Source organism: Aethalodelphis obliquidens, unplaced genomic scaffold, assembly GCF_003676395.1.
Source record: "Aethalodelphis obliquidens isolate GAN/ISIS:26980383/991018 unplaced genomic scaffold, ASM367639v1 scaffold27, whole genome shotgun sequence".
In the NCBI taxonomy this organism is placed as follows: Eukaryota; Metazoa; Chordata; class Mammalia; order Artiodactyla; family Delphinidae; genus Aethalodelphis; species Aethalodelphis obliquidens.
Genome location: NW_020837971.1, coordinates 8,926,108 through 8,948,345, shown reverse-complemented (window position 1 = coordinate 8,948,345; position 22,238 = coordinate 8,926,108). Strand labels below are relative to the sequence as shown.

Genomic DNA, 22,238 nt, shown 5'->3' with positions numbered 1-22,238 from the left:
ACCATCTGACTTGTGATCTCTGTTTTCATCTGGCACTGAAGATAGAGTAGGCGCAGTTCCCCAACATCTCCTCCCGATAGCAAGATGACCCAGGTTCTAGCACATTTTCAAAGATACAGAAGTTGTGGGTCATTGGGGATGATGAAGGAAGCACACAAAGGGGATTTTTGTTTATTTGTATGTCTACAGAGTTAAAATTGTACCTTCACTGGAATAGGGAAGAATCAACCCCAATGTGACACATATATATACAAAACAGCGTAACAAAAGAACTTGTTCTTTGGAAGAGCAAATTTGTACACACATGCACCAATAGGTTAAATATAAATACAATCCTCTGTCATTCTTCTGTCATTGAGATGATTTCTTGAGCAACTCAAATAACAAGTGGAATTCGTGCAAGGTCTGAGCTTGACTGTGCTATATAAGAACAAAGAAACATCCTCTTCTGAATGAGAAAGCATCATTCCTTTTGTTCTTCAAAAGAATGGTGGGGGGCTTCCCTGGTGGCACAGTGGTTGAGAGTCTGCCTGCCGATGCAGGGGACACGGGTTCGTGCCCCAGTCCGGGAAGATCCCATATGCCGTGGAGCGGCTGGGCCCGTGAGCCATGGCCGCTGAGCCTGCGCGTCCGGAGCCTGTGCTCCGCAACAGGAGAGGCCACAACAGTGAGAGGCCCAGTGTACCGCAAAAAAAAAAAAAAAAAAAAAAAGAATGGTGGGGAATAGTTGGTTTAAAAATGCTACAAAATGTCTATTCTCCATTAACACAGAGGAATAAATATTTCATTACAGGCATGGTCCTCTGTACAGAGTGATAAGTGTGATTTTAAAAGGATGAGTTGTCAAGGAAGAGGAGCTTTTTCTGGATACCTTAGGAGCTGGGAAAAGGATCAGTAGAAAAGGAAGCAGTGTCACCTGCACCTTCAAGGGTCGTGCAGGGCTTTTGAACCCTGCTTGCATATTAGAATCGCCTGGAGTACTTAGGCAAACACTGATGTCTGGGCCTCATCCCAAACTAATGGATTACAAGCCGAGGTGGGTGCTCAGGCAGGGTACATTTTTAAAGTAACCCTGGTGATTCTGATTTGCAGCCAGAGTTAAGAACCACTGGGCTTTTGCATACTCAAAAGGCAAGGTTTGGGCTACACCAAAGTCCAACAGGTATCTATTTAGAAAACTTAAAAATTAAATATATATTTATATCTCATTAAACTTAAAACATAGACACCATTAACAGAGTTATTTCTAGGTCAAGTATGAACTATAGGTCATTTTAAGATATTTTATAAATAATTTAATGATCTTTCTCTGTTAACACTTCCAATAAATAGAAAATATTTAAGAGATGAAAATAGATTTTAAAGAAGACATTTGAATTATTTTTAGAAAATGTGAAGAATGTGTTGGAGTGTAGAAGTCCTTTAAACTGCAAGATGCTTAGGGCAAGTAGTGTTCTTCCTAACTTGGAGAACTGTTTTAGGTATTAAATATCTTCTTCCATTAAAAAAGAAAGAAAAAACTGCTGAGACCAAAATTTGAAATGAAGGCATTTGGAAACATCCATAATTTCAGGAATGTCTCCTTTAATAATGTACTTTTAAAAAACTCCAGCAAACATCTTTACAAATAAGTACCTAAAATTCTAGTATCCCTAGAGGAGAAATTCTTTTCAACTAATTTTGAGTTCTAGGGTGAAGGTATTCTTGAAGCTTTCACAACTCTGCATAAAGAGCTGTGAGAATGTGGAAAGTGAAGAAGAAGAGAGGCAGTGTGGGGGGGAAATATAAAGGCCCCAAATGAGTCCCTTCAGTTATTTCCTGTTTCTGTGCTGAGCAGGCTATCATAATTGCACTTGAAAGTTTGCTCTGTGGGCAGAGTTGAGACAAATTTTGCTCTTCTTAACCCTGGAACCAGACCAGCGGAGAAGGGCCAGGGCACAAAGGTTCAGATGTTCCATTTTGTGTTTGTGAGTCTCAGTGGTAAGAGAACCTAACTACAAAAGACCCTGAAAAGACTAGCTCGCTTTGCTTACTTTTAGCCCATCGCTAACATCTGCAGCCATGGAGGGGCTGTTCGGAAGTGTCATTTACGGAATGAGACAAAGGTTACAATGATCATATTTTTTTCTTCTGAAAAGAGTTTGAGAAACACAAGGATAACCCAAATTGAGAAGAAGCCCAGATGAAAAGAGATGTTACCAATTACTCTAAAGAATTTCCAGAAGTACTCAATAGTATGATAGTCAAAAGATCAGCCACAATGAGGGAGGAATTAGGCTGTTTAAACTTAGAATGTTCTCCAACATCATGGAGACAAATGAGAAAAAAACAAACCTGCAAATAAGGCTGAAATTGAACATCACCTAAACAGTCAGACGTGCCAATATTTTTCTCCAGTGAAGAGTTCAGCTAGAGAAAGAGCTATATTTCTCAAGTGGCAGCTTTCATAATGTCCTAGGACATTTTAAATCAAGTTTGATGACCGCCGTACAGATCTAAAGCTTTTAAATTCTAGCCCAAAGTATTAGGCAGAATGTTTCTCCCCTTGTTTGATGCCAAGAACAAGATGTAGGAACCAGTTAAACTGCACAGTCCATCCTTTGTCTCTGCAAACTTCAATCTGATCTAGAAAATACTTTTTAGCATCCTCCTCGCTCTTCCCCACTGTCAGGGCGTCCCGAATGTATTCGATATCTTCTTTGCTGGTTAACTGGGGCATTCCTGTCATCAACATCATGGAGAAGAGGATGATCAGTAGGTTTGTGTGATGACGAAGGGCTAGGTAAGCCTTGACGCAGACATCCTGGATAAAGGGAAAGAAAACACTGTTAACTGTTGTTATGGCATCGAAGTAGGCTGAAGACCAGCAGGATGGTTTGCAATTTACATGACATTATCCTGTCCCTGAGAGGAAATCATCACAAGCAAGGCAGGTCCCCTGCCTCAGATGAAAAACTTGAGAACACAGACTGCTTTTATAATCTCTGAAGAAATGTAGTTTGGTTGCATACACCCAGGGTGTGCTCAAGGAAAACTAACTGATACAGTAAGTTTCATCTTATTTCTTACTCTTTTTTACTTCCATCTCTTTTCTAGGCAAATGAGGGTGGAAATTTCTGTAGTCCCTGAAGAGGAATGAGTCAGTTTTTGAACACCAGCCAGGCATCACATAACTTTATGTAAGCATAAATAATGTTTGCCAAGAGCTAACGGAATCCAAAGAAGGGATGGAAATGTGGTGTTTGAGATTTAGGTAGTTTTCATCTTTATTTTCCAATGTGTCCTATACGAAGAAAACAGATGAATTAGTTTTTCATTGTCTGACTCTCAAAATTGTTGAATGACCTTTGGAAATTTAAAATAAATTCTGAATAGTGAGTGAGAGAGGGCTTTCAACAATGCTATGGCTGGTGCCTTCTCTAAAAGCCTTGGAGTAGGTGACAGGTGAGTTAAGCCCTCTTCTGAAGCAACAGGCATGCTCATGCCAATTAAATTGTTCCAACATGAAGAAAAAGTTGCAAGGTTCCCAATTTTACAAAATCAGAATAGTCCAACCTTAATATCATAATTTGGCGAAGATGGCATATTAAAGAAAACTGAAATGAATGATTACAGGTTTAAATATTTCAAATAAAATACTGAGTAAAATGTTAAGAGAATAACACTCCATAGGCAACTAGGGTTTATCAGAAACTTGCAAGAGTAGTTCATCGTAAGGTACTGGATAAAAACACACTTTTGATTTTTAGAAAAGTAACATGTAGTTTAACATGTGACAAAAATGAAATGACGTGAAGAATGATCTGAAATTACCAGTCACAATCATTCTGAATAATGAGTCTGGGAAAAAGAAATGTATAAGATCAGAAGAGTGAAGGTAAAATCATTAGTATTTACAAATAACCATTGTCTTCTAGGAACACTGAAGGGGAAGAAAATTAAAATACTATTGTAACTAGTTTTTATTAAACTAGCTTTTTATAAAATTAATAAATAGGATGCTATAAGTAGGAGCCACCAGTTAGAAAGTAAAAAGAAGGATGCTGTGAATAACGGTAACAAAACCCCCATGATTCCTGAGATAAACACCTGAGATACATAAATTCCTGAGATACACAAAACATGCAGAACCCATTTTTTAAAAACTGTAAACATTTACTGAAGTAAGTAAAAGAAAACTTGAACATGTTGAGTGACATGGCATGTTCCTCAGTGATAAAACTACTATAAAGACAAAAATTTTTCTCAGATTAATCTATAAATATAATGAAATTGAATAAAAATTCCTATTGGATATTTAAACCCAGATATATTTTTAAGTTCATCTGGGATACTTAGGGCCTGAGAGAACATTCTGAAAAAGTATAGTAACGAAAAACAGTGCTTGCCGTCCTAGATATTAAAGCACATTATAAAACTACAATATTTAAAACTGTGTGATATAGTACCTATTCTTCTCCAAAAAAGATAAGAAATTTTGTGGAACACAATGGAAAGTTCAGAGACATATCTAAGTACATATTAAATATATAATAAAGGTGACTCAGATTAGTGGGGGAAAAGATTATTTGATCACCAGGGGTGGTACAACTGGCTCATAATTTGAGGGGAAAATAAAGTTTCTCCCATGTGATATACCAAAATAAATTCAAAAGAAGGGAAAATATTTAAATAATCATGGAATGAGAAAGGAAGGACTTTCTGAAGCTGATTTCCAAGGTGGAATCCATAAGGAAAAGATAGATTACGGAAACTTCAAATTTTTGAGAAAAAAAAGCTATAAACAATATTAAAAGAGGCAAATGACAACAGAAAACATTTGCAACATGACAGATCACTTCTTCATCCCTAGCCCCCGATAGCTCTTACAAAGCAATAAGAAAGAGATAAACAGTGGGCTAGAAATGTAGGCCAAAGATATAGTATATCATACTATAAGACATAAAACCAGATAGCAAACATATGAAAAAATATGCAACCTCATTAGTAATCAAATAAATGTAACTGAACATGAGATGGAAACATTCACATACCAAATTGGAAAATCTTTTTTTTTTTTTTAAATGTTTAAGGATAATCTCTAATGTTCACCTTTCATAGCCTGATGGTAGATGGGACTAGATGGTAGATGGTATACTTTTCCTAGCAGATGACTGACAACATGCATCAAAAGCTTTAAAATACTTATAAATGTTATATAACTTAATTGTGGTGGTGGTTACATAACTTTGTCAAAATTCAAAGCACTGTACACCTGAAAAGGCTGAATTCCGTTCTCTCTGAATTATGCTTCAATAAGCTTGACTTAAAAAATGTCAGAATCCTTTTACCCAGCAATTTCCAGGCTAGGAATTTACCTTTAAAAAATTTAGATAATTTTGCAGTGATTTATGTACAAGAATGTTCATTAGAACATTGTTTAACATTGTGGAAACTTGAAAGCAACTTAAATATCCTACACTCGGAGATCGATAAAAAGGGTTTATGAAAGTACCTACATAGCTCTGTAACTACTAGAATTATCCTGTAGAAGAGTATTTAATAAGCATGTAAAAGCGAGTTTTAAAAAGCAGGTATGAAACACCACATGCAGTACAATCCCATTTTGGTAAATGGACACAAAATACTTACATAGGAATAAAGAATATAAGTTTACCAGTCAAAAATTTAATAGTGATTTTGCTTTTAGATGATCTTGTCTGTGTCACCTGCACGTGGCAGGGTAACCCCAATGATAGTGGGGGTCAGGCCTGTGTCATTCTGTATGTCAAGACTGGATTGTGTACGTATCACCCTGTCCAGGTACAAAACCCCATGGACTATTCTGGCATTTTTTAAGTCAAACAATATATATAAAATGCTCAACATAGAGGGTGGTACATAAGGAGCATTCAGTAAATGTTAGTCCTCTCCCTTCCCTACCTGGAGGGGAGATGAACTCTGCATCTCCTCCCTGCTTACTTACCACAGAGCAGGAGACTCAGCACTCTTTGGGCTGTTCCTGCCTTGGTCCAGGCAACTCTTGCGCCCTGGAAGCGGCTGTGGTGCATTAGCGCCCTTGCATTCTTAATGATTCCACTTACGTCCGGAAATCATTTTCTTTTGCTCATCCCTAGGACCCACTGAGGTCTCTCTCATTTCTTGGCAATTACACAGGCTAGGGGCAGACTTCACCCCAGGCAACAGTCTCATTAATTGGCCAACTCGCACAATTTGCACAAGGGCAGATAGGGGGATGCCTTTCGATTTTGAATTAGAGGACATTCTGATTTTTAATTATTTTCTAGCCTTCTGTACACTGGGGGCTCCGGGCAGATCCCCTGCGGTCTGAGCCCACTGTGTGGTCAAACTCTTTAACAAGAACATTTTGAGGAGGAAAATTAATCTGGGGTCAAGTCATTATAACACCAATCCATGGGTGCTCAGTAAACATTTAAGTGGCAATGCCCCGATTCACCAATCGCTGTAGCCACAGAGAGACATATAAAAGGGAAGAAACTGTCCTGTTGTTCTCCAAGGCCACCTCTCCTATATAAAGAATTTCTGCTGGCTTGAATTTATTCGGTTAATTCTAATTTTCACACCCAAGGGTCACTTCTGTGAGAACGAAATTTCACCTCCAAATTTAACCATACGCTCCATACTGGTCAGACACACTGTGTAAATTCTGTTCGGCGGTGCAGACTTAGAGACGTGGTACAGACTTAATTATCTTTTGCTTAAAGGTGTGTGGAGCAGGGGTTACAAGCACGCAGTCACACCTCACTGCCTGGACTCAACTCGTGGCTTTATTATCGACAAGCTGGTTGTCATCAGAGAAGTTACTTAACCTCTCTGGACCTTGGTTTCCTCATCTTAAAATCAGAATAATAATAGCAGCAGTACCTGTGTCACGGGATTGTGGTGAGATTCAAGGGCTATGTAAAGGGTTGGCTATTATTATTGACAGTGTAAGAAGTCACACACTTCTCATCACTGAGGAGGTCACCTTGCCATCTAGACCACCTGTCCAAAAAGTCCCCTCAGACAGCAGAGACCTAGGGGTGGGCTGGGCCAGGGCAGGACAGAGATGAGCCCCACTCCCACCAGAGTCAATGGAGGGGGTGTCTTGACGCTGGCCCCAGGAGGTGAGGGGGATGGTGGAAGCATATTGCACACTGGCTACATAGCAGATGGTTCTCTCGCTAGGAGGGGCCCAGGTGGGCCCTTGCTCTGCCTGCTCAAGCCCCAGGGGTTTCATTTCTGCCCTTGGACTCAGCCATAGGGTCTGTCTGAGCTTCCTGACTGTGCTGCCTCAGCAGAGGCCTGTGGTTTGAGGGGCTGTGGGGATATGGCTTGGGGAGCTCGGGGGGAAGCACAGAACACAGAAGTTACTGGCTGTAGCAACAGAATTTTCCCTTCTGCCGGGGCTGCCGGTCACTGACCACATGCAACCTCATCCTGTCCTTCTCAGCTGCCGGTTGAGGCTCTGTACTATGGAGCAGAGAAGAAGGGGGAAAGGAAGAACCTGATGTCCAGGACTTGGTTTAAGATACTTGTTAACTAGTGTGAATGTGGGGAACAGTGTAACATTGTTACTGTCATTGGCTGGACCACTACCCATTAGTAGCTAATAAGTAGATTGAGCCTATATAGTAGGCAATCTGCTCTTTATTTCAGAGTTGATTCAAATGCCTTAATTGCAGCAACCAGTACCAAAGGAAAGGTTGCTTTTTACAGAGCTACCCCTCTCCTAAGTCTTAAGAACAAAGGAAACTATTACCATTTCAGGGTCAACACTTTGACTTGATTCGTTCACTGTCCCAACTTATCAGTTTACTATACTGAAAACAAAGTCCTCTCTATGCATAGTCTATTAATTTTTTAACCACCAATGAACTGTGGCTGCTTTAGACAGTCCAAGGTCATGTGGAATAGTCCTACTTTTTCTTAAAACCAAACGCCTCCATTCTCATCTAGAAACAAAGTGGAAGTGAAATATTACTGTACACAGCTACAAAAATAAGGAAGTAACCTCAGGGCCATAAAACAGAAACTCCAGAAAAAGAATCCAGGCTGAGAGGAGGGAGAGACAACACTCACATACACTCATCAATGAGAAGAAATGTCCTCAGCCACCTACTTTTCCTAAATAATAATGCAGCCTCTGTCTGCCGCATTACTATTACTATTAGTTTTTCTCCCCTGTCTCCTTCCTCAGAGACAGGGGAGAAAAAATAAGATTTATCAAAGAGAATTTCATTTTTTTAATAAAAATCAATGAGTTGGCTAAGCAATGCCTTTAGAAGTTATTTTGGCAAAACAGAGAAGGTCAATGGTTAGGACCTAGTAATGCTGGAATCTGGTAAATCTGAAAGAAGAGTGTGTCCAACACTCGGACGTGCATTTGTGGAGTTTGACTTAGGATTGCCATCTTTAAGGACTTAGAAATGATTCCCAGACTAGCTCTGCCTACCAGGGGGAAGGGCTGTACTGCCATCTTCTCAAGTGTTTAGCTAGAAGCTCATTAGAAACCTAAGGGTACAATTAAACGGTTCTACTTTAGTCAACTGTTCTAAACAGACTGTATGTATGTGTGTGTGTTTATTTGTGCCTTGTTCCAAAAAGGGTTGAAGGTGCAATATTTGGATACACAAAAGTCACAGTAACAGGGCTTCCCTGGTGGCGCAGTGGTTGAGAGTCCGCCTGCCGATGCAGGGGACACAGATTCGTGCCCCAGTCCGGGAAGATCCCACATGCCACGGAGTGGCTGGGCCCGTGAGCCATGGCCGCTGAGCCTGTGCATCTGGAGGCTGTGCTCCGCAACGGGAGAGGCCACAACAGTGAGAGGCCCGCGTACCGGAAAAAAAAAAAAAAAAAAAGTCACAGTAACATTAATTAGAAGTGGGTAGAAAAAGTAAAGGGATCCACAATGGGTTTGGAAAAGAGACTAAAGCTATACATCACACATCCTATATTCTTGCTAAGGGTGGCCTTCAAATGTATCTTCATCCAAAAGGGAAATCGAATCAGTTACTTCATCCGATGTTCAGAAGATTTAAAAAATCTATTTGTTTAGGAGAAGCACAACTTTTCTAAGACCTGATAGAACTTTTGCAAGAGGATCTTTATAAAAAGTACACTTTGTAACGTGGTGAATAATGTCCTCGATAATATTCTGTTACAAGACAAAACAATTCTCTAAGAGAAACTAAACACTGTGAGAAGGATGCCAGTTAGAAGGTTAATCTCGATAAATGTTTAAAAGTAACAGGGGTCTAATCTTAGGAACCGAGTGACACCGCATGCTGGTGGATTAAGGCACAAATCCAGTCCAAGGCCACGTTTCCAGTCTTGTGCTCATATGTTTTCCAGAAAAGTGATAAAATTTGGCAAGCTTATCTAAGTCCTAACAATTCTACAAGCCCACGCAAGACTGCAGCTGGCAGAGAAATCACGCCGACATATGCAGGCTTCTACCCATGGCTGATGCGGACACTTCTCTGAAGGCATCTTCTGATGGAGAGTGTGGAGAGAGGAGGAAGTACTGGAGCCTTCAGTACTGGAATACAGGAGGCTGAGCTCGACCTCGTTAGTGGGCCAGGATGTAAATCCCAAGAGGATGCAAATCCTTTAACAACTCAATATATTAGGAACAATTCAACAAACTCATCTCCCTGTTGGCTTATAATAGGCCTTCATTACATTAATTTGTGATTAATCATTTGAGCTCCAAGTGACTTTTTTGCTTGGCTCTCTACCCCCTAATGCAGCCCATGCACTGCTTCAAATTGGATCCAAATTTCCCTTCTCGCCTCAAATTCCACTCCACACGCCCACGTATACCTAGGTTCCATCCATTCTGGACGACTGTACTCTTTGTTCCTAAAATACTGATACTAAATCCTAACGTCATGCCCTCACTCATGTTCTCCTTTCTGACTTCCTGCATCTGCCAGGAAAAATGAAGATGAACTCGGACCTTAAGGCCCCGGATAAAAACATTCCCTTCACTCCACGGCCCTCTTCTACCTTCCAGGACAGGAATCACTGCTCCCTCCACAAACCGTTGGTGAAATCTGCACTACAGAGCTATGTGCGCATCTCTTTGGCTGAGCTCTGGGGCCACGCCCCTGCTCGCGTCACCTGGGCCCAGCAGTGTGTCTGCCACACCATAGATAATCCGCAAATGCAGGACGAATGAATGCTTCACGTGCCGAAGTCAAGGTCAATGTGGGGCAAGATTCATTGCTTTAAAATCGGTGAAGGGCTTCCGTGGTGGTGCAGTGGTTGGGAGTCCGCCTGCCGATGCAGGGGACACGGGTTCGTGCCCCGGTCTGGGAGGATCCCACATGCCGCGGAGCGGCTGGGCCCGTGAGCCATGGGCGATGAGCCTGTGCGTCCGGAGCCTGTGCATCCGGAGCCTGTGCTCCGCAGCGGGAGAGGCCACAGCAGTGAGAGGCCCGCGTGCCTCAAGAAAAAAAAAAAAATCAGGGTGAATTAGGGAACAGTCATATCTGAAGGGAATTCAACTGTAAAGACATGAGCCTTCCCTGGGCTCATGTCGACTACCTCTGAGGTAGTTGTGTGTTGAATTGGCTGTGCCGTGTTGGATAGGGACAAACAGGGTCTGGTGACTCAAACAGGATGGGGCAGGAGGCTGAGAAAGCCCAGCCAGGCAGGCGCCAGGTACAGGCAGTTGGAGGTATATACACGTGCAGGCGAGTAAGGGCAGTCAGAGCCTAGGACTGGGGAGTACCACAGAAGAGTGTCAGAGGTAAAGTCTCCGTGGCCCCCCGGTCCCCGTGTCTGGGTTAGGGAGAGCACGGGAGTCTCCAGCAAGGCGAACGGCAGGAGGCAGCAGGGCCTCAGGCCTAGGGGCAGGTTAACAGGCAGGGTTAATAGGTTAATAGGAGGAACTGAGGCAGAAGTAGTTACAACAGCCTGGCATCTGAGGTGAGAGCGAGACCACTGCAGAGATGGACTCTGAATGTAGGTTCGTCGGAACCCGAGCCAGGACTCTGTGTAGAGACTGGGGGCAGGGCTGAGCCTGCTGGATGAGGGGCCTGGGGACGTCCTGGCTTGGGGACAACCCTGCCCATGGTGGTGACCCGGCTGGGGCTGATGAAACTGGCCTCCTAGATTAAAGCAACACCGTGTAGGGGCTCCAGACTTCTATCAAACCCTTCTTAAGAGTGACATCACTGATGAACATAGATGCAAAAATCCTCAACAAAATACTAGCAAACAGAATCCAGCAGCACATTAAAAGGATCATACACCATGATCAAGTGGGGTTCATTCCCGGAATGCAAGGATTCTTCAATACACGCAAATCAATCAATGTGATACACCATATTAACAAATTGAAGGACAAAAATCATATGATCATCTCAACAGATGCAGAGAAAGCTTTTGACAAAATTCAACACCCATTTATGATAAAAACCCTGCAGAAAGTAGGCGTAGAGGGAACTTTCCTCAACATAATAAAGGCCATATATGACAAACCCACAGCCAACATTGTCCTCAGTGGTGAAAAACTGAAAGCATTTCCAGTAAGATCAGGAACAAGACAAGGTTGCCCACTCTCACCACTCTTACTCAACATAGTTTTGGAAGTTTTAACCACAGCAATCAGAGAAGAAAAGGAAATAAAAGGAATCCAAATCGGAAAAGAAGAAGTAAAGCTGTCACTGTTTGCAGATGACATGATACTATACATAGAGAATCCTAAAGATGCTACCAGAAAACTAGAGCTAATCAATGAATTTGGTAAAGTAGCAGGATACAAAATTAATGCACAGAAATCTCTGGCATTCCTATACACAAATGATGAAAAATCTGAAAGTGAAATCAAGAAAACACTCCCATTTACCATTGCAACAAACAGAGTAAAATATCTAGGAATAAACCTACCTAAGGAGACAAAAGGCTTGTATGCAGAAAATTATAAGACATTGATGAAAGAAATTAAAGATGATACAAATAGATGGAGAGATATACCATGTTCTTGGATTGGAAGAATCAACATTGTGAAAATGACTCTACTACCCAATCTACAGATTCAATGCAATCCCTATCAAATTACCACTGGCATTTTTCACAGAACTAGAACAAAAAATTTCACAATTTGTATGGAAACACAAAAGACCCCGAATAGCCAAAGCAATCTTGAGAACGAAAAACGGAGCTGGAGGAATCAGGCTCCCTGACTTCAGACTATACAACAAAACTACAATAATCAAGACAGTATGGTACTGGCACAAAAACAGAAAGATAGATCAATGGAACGGTATAGAAAGCCCAGAGATAAACCCACGCACATATGGTCACCTTATCTTTGATAAAGGAGGCAGGAATGTAAAGTGGAGAAAGGACAGCCTCTTCAATAAGTAGTGCTGGGAAAACTGGACAGCTACATGTAAAAGTATGAGATTAGAACACTCCCTAACACCATACACAAAAATAAACTCAAAATGGATTAAAGACCTAAATGTAAGGCCAGACACTATAAAACTCTTAGAGGAAAACATAGGCAGAACACTCTATGACATAAATCACAGCAAGATCCTTTTTCACCCACCTCCTAGAGAAATGGAAATAAAAACAAAAATAAACAAATGGGACCTAATGAAACTTCAAAGCTTTTGCACAGCAAAGGAAACCAAAAGGCCAAAAGACAGCCCTCAGAATGTGAGAAAATATTTGCAAATGAAGCAACTGACAAAGGATTAATCTCCAAAATTTATAAGAAGCTCATGCAGCTTAATAACAAAAAAACAAACAACCCAATCCAAAAATGGGTAGAAGACCTAAATAGACATTTCTCCAAAGAAGATATACAGACTGCCAACAAACACATGAAAAAATGCTCAACATCATTAATCATTAGAGAAATGCAAATCAAAACTACAATGAGATATAATCTCACACCAGTCAGAATGGCCATCATCAAAAAATCTAGAAACAATAAATGCTGGAGAGGGTGTGGAGAAAAGGGAACACTCTTGCACTGCTGGTGGGAATGTGAATTGGTACAGCCACTATGGAGAACAGTATGGGGGTTCCTTAAAAAACTACAAATAGAACTACCATATGACCCAGCAATCCCACTACTGGGCATATACCCTGAGAAAACCATAATTCAAAAAGAGTCATGTACCAAAACGTTCATTGCAGCTCTATTTACAATAGCCAGGAGATGGAAGCAACCTAAGTGTCCATCATCAGATAAATGGATAAAGAAGATGTGGCACATATATACAATGGAATATTACTCAGCCATAAAAAGAAACGAAATTGAGGTATTTTTTAATGAGGTGGATAGACCTAGAGTCTGTCATACAGAGTGAAGTAAGTCAGAAGGAGAAAGACAAATACTGTATGCTAACACATATATATGGAATTTAAGGAAAAAAATGTCATGAAGAACCTTGGGGTAAGACAGGAATAAAGACACAGACCTACTAGAGAACGGACTTGAGGATTGCGGAGGGGGAAAGGTAAGCTGTGACAAAGTGAGAGAGAGGCATGGAAATATATACATTACCAAACGTAAGGTAGATAGCTAGTGGGAAGCAGCCGCACAGCACAGGGAGATCAGCTCGGTGCTTTGTGACCACCTAGAGGGGTGAGATAGGGAGGGTGGAGGGGAGGGAGATGCAAGCGGGAAGAGATATGGGAACATATGTATATGTATAACTGATTCATTTTGTTGTGAAGCAGAAACTAACGCACCATTGTAAAGCAATTATACTCCAATAAAGATGTAAAAAAAAAATTAATAGAAACCCAAAAAACTGAAAGACTACCAAAAAAAAAAAAGAGTGACATCTAGGGGCAAGTGCCTTTTAAATACGCTCATCGCCGCCTACTGTGCAGAGCTGTGCATGCGAAGGGGTTACTTGCCTCCCCTGATTTCTTCAGCTCCATCCGACAACACACATTTGCTTAGTTCCTACTGTGTGCAAAGAACATCTTCAAAATGCTTGCTTGCTTCTACAAGGCCAAGTTTCACACTCCTTGCAGACTGTCCTATGTTGAATGTACACTATAGGTTTATCCTGAATGCCGCATCGGCATGACTACTGCTCTGACTGGGGAAAAACAAGTAATGTTTATGTCACTAAGGAAACCGCCACACAAATATGACTAGGCACCAGGTGACACAGGTCTGTATTATTTACCAAAACATTAGATTTCATAATTAGACTTACTTCCTCTCTGGATGTGTGGCATTTAACCGCATCTTGAAGGCTTATTAACTAACAGCCATGCAATGGCAGCTTGTCAATCTGTGTGTGAGTTACCACTTCATAAACTCACAGAATACGATGTATTGTGGGGAAGGAAGAAACCAGAGGGGCTCTCTAGTCTCATTCATCTCCTCCCCGGGGCAGGAATTGCTCCTCTACCGACTGGTACCTACTGAGGGCATCCTAGGTCTCAGGACCCATGTGCGGGATGCAGGTCAGACATGGCCCTGCTGCCCAGAGCTGCCTCTGGGAAGGGAGAGACAAGCGGCAGATGGTGCCGAGAACTACCTGCTGTGACGGATGCTCTGAAGGCAACACGCGGCGCGCTGTGGCCAGGATAACATGAGGGGCCTCATCTAGAAGAGGGCTCTGAGGGATGACATTTGGGCAGAGGGCAGTGAAGGGCGTTCCAGGGAGGAAGCCCGGACTGGGGGCAGGTGCAGAGGAAGGCCGCCCTGACCCAGTGAGAGAAGGAAGGCTGGTGCCATGGGGAGAGGCTAGAGGGGGCAGGGGCTTGTAGGGTGAGCTTAGATGTTCAGATATGATTCAAAACGAGATGAGAAGCCACTAAATGGTTTAAAGTAAGGGAGTAACATTGTGTCTGCTGTTTAAGTTCAGTTTTTAACCAAATTCTGATTAATTTGGTCTTTAAGGTGATAGTGGTTGAAATGGGATTAGAAGTCAGATTCAAACTCAAATTCAGAGTTTTTCCAATTATGATGTCCCCTCTTCATTCCTTTCCTAATCAAAACAACAAGTGAGAAGTACAGAGTTTGAACATTTAAAGCTACAGTGATACCACTGATGAAAGAGCTTATTTAGGTAAAAGACCAGATATTTACAGAATGAAGGAAAACCACTAAAATGTTGACCGTGTTATTTTTGGAAGTTGGGATAGTGGGTATTTTATATCCTGATAGTTTTAATATTTTGCTGGCTTTGTTTTTTAAAGGAAGCATTTGCTACTTTTAAAATTGAGGGAAAAAAACCCCCACGTTCTTACATAAAAGTAAATGAGAAGCCAAATTTCATTTGCCAATGATATCAATGTATTTGCATGTGAGTGTGTTCTATAATTGGTCAGGGACATTTCAAATAAAGTGGTTCTAAAATACATGACCAGTGGGAAAACCATTGTTTAATTTTTTCTCTCTTTAGTAAGGGAGAGATTTTTTTTCTATAGAGAATTGATTTATCAAAATCATCATCATTGCGATATGTCTGTTTAGCACCCTGTGTGCGGGATGCTGTTCCAAAGGCAAACAGATAATCTTGGGTTCAAATAGTAGGCTTTGCTTTTATGTCTTGTTGTCTTATCATGGCTTGTTTGTGAACTCTGCCCTCTTTAGAAATAGCTCATGAATCTGGTCCTAGGCTAACCGAGCTACCTTGGAAAGAAGAGGGAGGCGGGACAGAGTCACACTTTCCTGTTTCAGTTCCCCTGACGCTATCCTCTTACCACGAGCTGGGTAGGTTTTTAAGTCTCTGTGGAGAAGGCTCCCCTCATGCTCAACAAAAAGTGGCCTGTCTCTTCTCCACCCTTCCCAACAGGTGATTCAAATATGCTGCGTGCATTCATGAACCTTATCAATGCAAAATTAGCGTTGCTGGAAACGAGGATACCTTTCATTCAAACAACATCTTCCAGCCTACCTAGAAATGGCAGCTTTGTTATACAAGATACTGGGATGCTATTTAGGGAGTTGAGAGACGCGCTCCCTGACCTTGAAGGACTTCATCTCAAAAAGAGAGCACAAGACGAAGAAACAGAATATCTTCTGGAAGGCTTAGTAGTATGTAAAAAAAAAACACAAAAAACAAAAAACTGTCAGCAGATCTGAGTCAAAAGATGAAAAAACTCGCTGCTCATCTTTGTCAAGCTAGAAACTTTAGAAATTCTGCAGATGTAGCATTGTACACATATATGTATACGTGTTCAGCCTTTTTCCTGATGTGACTGAGGAGGGTGGGAAAGGCTTGGAGACCAGCAGATAAGGGGGCAGGTGGGGGAGAAAGAGCCTGAACCCCTCACTTGCTCTTCCACGGGAACAATGCTACTTCGTTGTGTTTTATGTATTACAGACCTGCTTGAGGTCTCATTTCATAGAGGGCTTCTCAACCTAAAGGTTTTCAAAGTCTGAGGACCCCCTGTGATGGATATGACGGTGGAAGCTCCGTTGATAGAGTTCCTGCTGTGGACTAGGCACTAGGCCAAGCTTTCTACATATTTCACATAAAAAATCCCTAAAAAAACCCCCACATGCAGTGGGCCTTAGAATTCCCACCGCACAGATGAGGAAACCAAGGTTCTGAAAGGATAAGCAATTTGCATCACATCCATAGCGATTAAGCAGCAGAGCCAGGATTCAAGCTCAAGCTGATCTGCTCTGAAGCCCATCCTTTCAACTACAGTGCCGGGCTGATCTGTGTTGAAGGCTAAAGTCCGTACATTCAATCAAAGCGTATGCCAACACTGTAAAGCATAGACATATATAAGTACAATAAAATTTACCAAGGGGTGTTTTTGGCAGTACACATGCTGCCTAGATGTTGCTTTAGTGAAAGAGGTTCTAAATGCTAAAGAAACAAGCTTTGGTCACAAAAAGGATGGAGAAATGCTCCCAGACGGAGAGGACAGACTCCCTGCAAAGAGTTGTTGCTTTGGGCGGAAGCTGCCCAGATGGGGAGGCAACCTCTGGGGGGCCTCCCCAAACCCCAATCTTTTCATTAAAGAATATTTTGAAACTTAAAATGACAACAAAAAAGACTACAGGAGAAGTACTGCTGGGATTTTAGGAGTGTCACGGGTACTATAGGGTCTATGGGAATGTTGTCAACAACAGGACAGATGGGCAGTCGTTCTGGAGAAAACCACTGGCCAAAAAGACCTCGTGTCTGCCTGAATGTTCAAATGGCACTATTGCTGCTGTGTTTGTTCAAAGGAGATGAACCCCACCTCCATGAGAGGAGAATTTAGTATTTCCCACCTCCCCTTTAAATGGTAAAACTCTTCCAGGTTTGTGTGTGTGTGTGTGTGTGTGTGTGTGTGTGTGTGTGTGTGTATGTAACCATTTTTCTCTTCCAGGAAATTGTCACAATGTGTGACTTTTAACCTTAAAGGAACACAGGACTGAAACGTGTCAAATCCCTGGAAATAGTCTGAAACCCAGTTGAGTTTACGCAGAAAAACACACTAAAAATCCTAAGACCATCTGGCCACAGAGATCTCAGTTTCTCTGACAACCACCCCTGGAGCTGTGAGAGGGGAAGTGTGGTAACCACCACATCGAAAATCAGCCAGGAGAACAAACAAGCACAGATAGGTTTCAAAACAATACATCCCAGTTCCTGTTCCACTGAAGGTCAAGGCGCATGTCATCTCTCAAGGCTAACATGGTCCTCAAGTAGACACGCAGGAGGAAGAGTCAGTCCTGAAATGCTGGTACAAATCAAACCATGTTTCAGAGGCGCTAAGGGAGGGGGCTATTTAAAGGGAGCCTGAGACCAATGTGCACATAAAGTAATCACTTGTTGCCTCGACTGATCTGTTTTGTGTTCATATGGCTCTAAAATAGGTATATTGCGGTAGCAGTGACTTTTCTGAGTTACGTTCATTCACAGTTATTAAATTTGCAACAGTGAACATTTTACTCCTTGGGTATTTGAAATACCATTTGATAGTCAAAAGTGAACGCAGACCAGGAAGGAATAGAAAGAGAAAGCCGAATGTGGACGCCCCCCACCCAGGGAGTTGGGAGACCAGTGGAGGAGCTGGTGGACAGGTGAGGTGGGACAAGCCAGGGCTCTCAGGACAACCTGTAGTTGAGCTGACGAGGTTTCAAATGAGAGAAGGGACCCTCCTCTACAAAAAGAGACAAGCAAGCATTTCCTGTGTCAGTAACTGATAAATACACACCTGGAGCAAAAATCAAGAGAAGCTCACCATCATTGGCGAGTCCTGAAAAATATACGTAAAATTTGCATCTTCTAGGCAACGTCTTGATTAGGTAAATATTCAAAGGCTAAACCTGCCTGCCAGGAGCTCTTCCTTAAAGCCCTGTCCTTCAGGGCTGTGTCATCCTGCTGTTCTATATTTGCCAGTCTCACTGATTATGGAATTCTTCTATTTGCTGTCTGGTTTTAGGAGAGGGGCTTACTGAGAAGCATCATTTTGCACTTGGGGAAGGAACAGAGGCGACTGGGGGCAGGGGGTGGGTCACACCCGAAGCGGGTGGGCAGAGTTGAGGGCTGCAGGCACCATCTGGTTGATGTTCCCAGTAGGTGGTCGAGAGGGAGGCCAATTACCTGAAATTTCTGGAAGTGTCGACTCGTCTTCTTTCCAGAAGTCCCCATCACAAACAGGAAGTCTGGAGTTAGCACAAATGGTACTCTCTCTTTATTAATGCCCAGGAAACTTTTGTAATTCCCAAGAATGTGCCCAAAGTCGATATGAAACAGATTTCCTTAAGAGAAGAAAATGTCTGACGTCATTATACTGGCCTCAGCACTTGCAAACAACACCCTGGTTTGTTCACTTCTTGAAATATTTTGAAGTTGCCTGAAAATGAGCTATCTTGGGTGGGAGAGCTATTTTTACTCTTTGCTTGTGATGTATTTTGTCTTAGCAGGTGTGTGTAGTAGTGGCCACAAAGCACTCTTCGAAACAAGCGTAGTTTTGATATCCTTCTGGTGTTCTTTCAATGACAGCCAAACACCATTAAAAAAATTCTTGTCTCAGAATTATTCTTACAAATATAAACCAAAACTCTCTGGCTTATCTGTCATCATTATGCCCAAGGCTCTGTTAGGCTCTTTCTGTAACTCAGGAGAGACTGATGTTTTGCTCTGTTTGGGGGAGGGGCAGTCACCTTTTATTTTTGAGTAGCAGGCTAGAAATAAATCATTTTGAATCTCCTTTGGGTCAATTTCTACCACTGTCACCATCACCACCACAATTCCCTTCCTCTCTTCTCATTTACAGAGCTCTCTATCGTATGAATGTTCCATAAATGCATTATCTCTTGATTCCCACAGAGAGTTAGCGATTTACCCCGATATGGTGTTTTTTCCAGACTCTACTCTTAAATTGGTCCAGATTTCTTAGAGGAAAATGTCATGGTATGCAGCCAGTACTGACCACTGTCAGAATGGACAGTGACCCAGTGAGGAAGGCACGGCATTTCAGATTGGAGGGTATCAAGAAAAGGTGACTCTGTTTGTTGCTTCTCTGCACCATCTGGCACTGTTGATCACGCCCACCTTCCTAGCTTTCTAGCTCCTGTCTGGCTTGTCCTTCTTAATTCTCCTTTGCTGCATCTTCTTCTGTTACTCACTCCTGGGTCCTCTGTAGGGTGGTCACAGCCTCTGTGTCGCTATACAATAATGACCTCTAGATCTTTGCTCCAACCTTGAGCTCCATTTAAAAATTACTCTGTGCTGGGGAAGGCAGGGATGGGGGGTTAGTGTTTAGTGGGTACAGAGGTCCCATTGGGGAAGATGAAAAAGTTCTGAAGATGGATGGTGGTGACGGTTGTACAACAATGTGAGTGCAGTTAATGCCACTAGAGTACACACTTAAAACTGGTTAAAAGGGTAACTTTTATGTTATGCATATCTTACCACAATCAAAAAACATTACTCTATAAAAAATAAACTCACCTGTCTCTGAGATCATAATATTGTCATTGTGTCTGTCACCTATTCCAAGAACAAAGGTTGCCACACAGTAGCCAGCACAGGAATAAACGAATCTCTCCACCGCTGCCTGAAACTAGTTAAAATGCAACCAAATATTAGTTGTGTCCCAACTACAAAGAGCAGCATGAGTCTGTTACAAAGGACTCCCAAAAAGACACTGTTCTGGGAATCATTTTCAGAGAGCAAGTTAGTGGTACCTCATATCATTAATGTTCTATCTATTAGGAGCCAACTTTCTCATTGCTCTACTTACATGTTAGGTGAAGATACAATGAATCACAGTAGCATGAGGAGGAAACGACAGTCAAAGGACAACAGTACTTTAATCAAAGGGTTCACTGCCTTTCCATGCATCACTTGCCAACGCCAATACAGAACCTGTAATGATTCCTCCTTCGTTGGTGAACATATGTTTTGCTTGTGACCACTTAAAAGTACGCACGGGTTCACAAATCCACATTTTAACAGACTAATAAATGCTACTAATTATATTTCCTCCCCGAAAGACTGCTACCCACGCAAATGAGAAGTGCTAATCCTCTACAACAGAATTTTAACCAGCAGCTGAACAGCTTGTGAAGGACTCAGCGGATGTACTTCCGAGGAATGGAAGTGACATTTTGAGCATCCGTAATTTACCATTTAAATTAGGGTGCAGTGGTAAATTATAAATTACTTTTTAGGGTCTGTAGTGTTTCCAGGTAGTAAAGAGTTTATCTGTGGTAACTAAATTTTTCTGCTGAACGACAGAAATAGATGGTCATAAAAAATGCTAACAAGTTATTTCCCAGAACCAAATTTTATGCAAAGCAGGCCTGATAATCAAAGGAGAAGCAAATGCTCAGCGAGGTCTGAGTGAGCACCTCTGTTTTGCACAGATCTGCTGTGTCACCAGGGGAAATTGCTTAAACCCCAAGGAGCGCAGGAGGAAGGTGCTTCACCAGTGAGTCAGGAGGCATGGCACTGGTAGACCCCTTAAAAACATGTCATTATTCTGCTGTATCATGATAACTTGTCAGGAGCCTTCAGAGTAGGGAGAAGCAGGAGCCCACCTTTTCTTCAATAGGGCATTTCTCTTTGAGCCAGTGATTCAGCACTTCATCTTTAAAGGCGCCCGTGTTGCCCACTGTGCTTTGCTGAATCTTGGCGATCGTCGTGGCGTCTTTCACGATCTCGATCATTCCTGCGGGAAGATGCAGAGTCTGATGTGAACTGGGGCTGAGTGCCTGACCCGGAGGAGGAATGGCTGTGTCTTTGTTGAGTGGAGGGCAGAGAGCTTTCTTAACCACAGGGTTATTTTCCACGTTTGTGCTGGTGGTTTTCTTAGGAGGAAGAGAAAGAAAAGGAGGCGGATAGGGAAGTTGTGTGGGACCTGCTTTCACTATCCCTGGATGAAAAGAGGAAAGGGTTGGTTTTGAATAAGCAAAAGCATTAATGTGCCGAACACATCCTTCTTCCCTTGGCAACCTTTGCCTTTTCCTTTTTTAAATTTCAGGGTCAAATGGGAATGATGTTCTCTACTTCTCAAATTGGAAACTTGGCTAAAAATCGGTTTGACTGAAATTAAAATGTGAAATGTCTGTAAAAGCACCTAAGAGGAGAGTATGGAATAGCTTTGATAATGTAAAGTCTGGGATGGTGAAACAAGTGACAGATCTTTCCATCTACTTTGAAATGTTATTTGTGAGAGAGAAGTTTACTGTGCAATGAAACGAGTGAAAATTTAGCGGTGGAGAAGTCAAGAGGAAGGAACAAGTTCTCACTAAAATCACCTCCATGTACAGTCAGTCACAAGGAGTTGAATCAGGCATTCATATATTTTCAACATGTCCGTATTAAACTGAGTCACGTGCACCAGCCTTGGAACATCTTCTTCCTTTTTATATGTATTATGATTGTAAATTTTCTGTTATTAAATGCCAACACTGAAGGGATGATGGCCGCTTGGCATGCAGGATCTTAGTTCCTCAACCAGGGATCGAACCTGTGCCCCCTGCAGTGGAAGTGCAAAGTCTTAACCACTGGACTGCCAGGGAAGTCCCATGGGATGGCGGTCTTTTAAAATGAGATGAGCAGTATATTCATCTTCTGAGGTCCCCACGTACCTATTTTGTCGCCAGTTGAAATGCAACCATATGGCAGGAGGCACAGATCCAAAGATTCAGTCTCCCAAATGGACTCCATGATTCGTAGAATCTGGGCATCAAAACACAAAAACGTTTCCATTATAAATATGTATTATTCTTCTCTGTTAAAAACAACAACAGTCTTCTCTGGTAACACAAAATATTGAAGTGAACATAA

General features: G+C 42.0%; 1 protein-coding gene across 3 annotated transcripts in view; it reads right to left on the bottom strand.

Moving 5' to 3' along the window:
* Window positions 1-824: 824 nt before the first annotated feature.
* Window positions 825-22,238, bottom strand: part of PIK3CG (phosphatidylinositol-4,5-bisphosphate 3-kinase catalytic subunit gamma) — a 34,610-nt gene continuing 13,196 nt past the window's right edge. For all 3 annotated transcript variants that reach the window (XM_027123895.1, XM_027123896.1, XM_027123897.1), the window contains exons 7-11: window positions 22,040-22,130; window positions 20,987-21,117; window positions 19,896-20,007; window positions 18,543-18,700; window positions 825-2,803 (exon numbers count right to left, since the gene is read on the bottom strand). In XM_027123895.1, coding sequence (XP_026979696.1) covers window positions 2,525-2,803; window positions 18,543-18,700; window positions 19,896-20,007; window positions 20,987-21,117; window positions 22,040-22,130 — 771 coding nt within the window. In that variant the 3' untranslated portion in view covers window positions 825-2,524. The remainder of the gene's footprint in view (window positions 2,804-18,542; window positions 18,701-19,895; window positions 20,008-20,986; window positions 21,118-22,039; window positions 22,131-22,238) is intronic.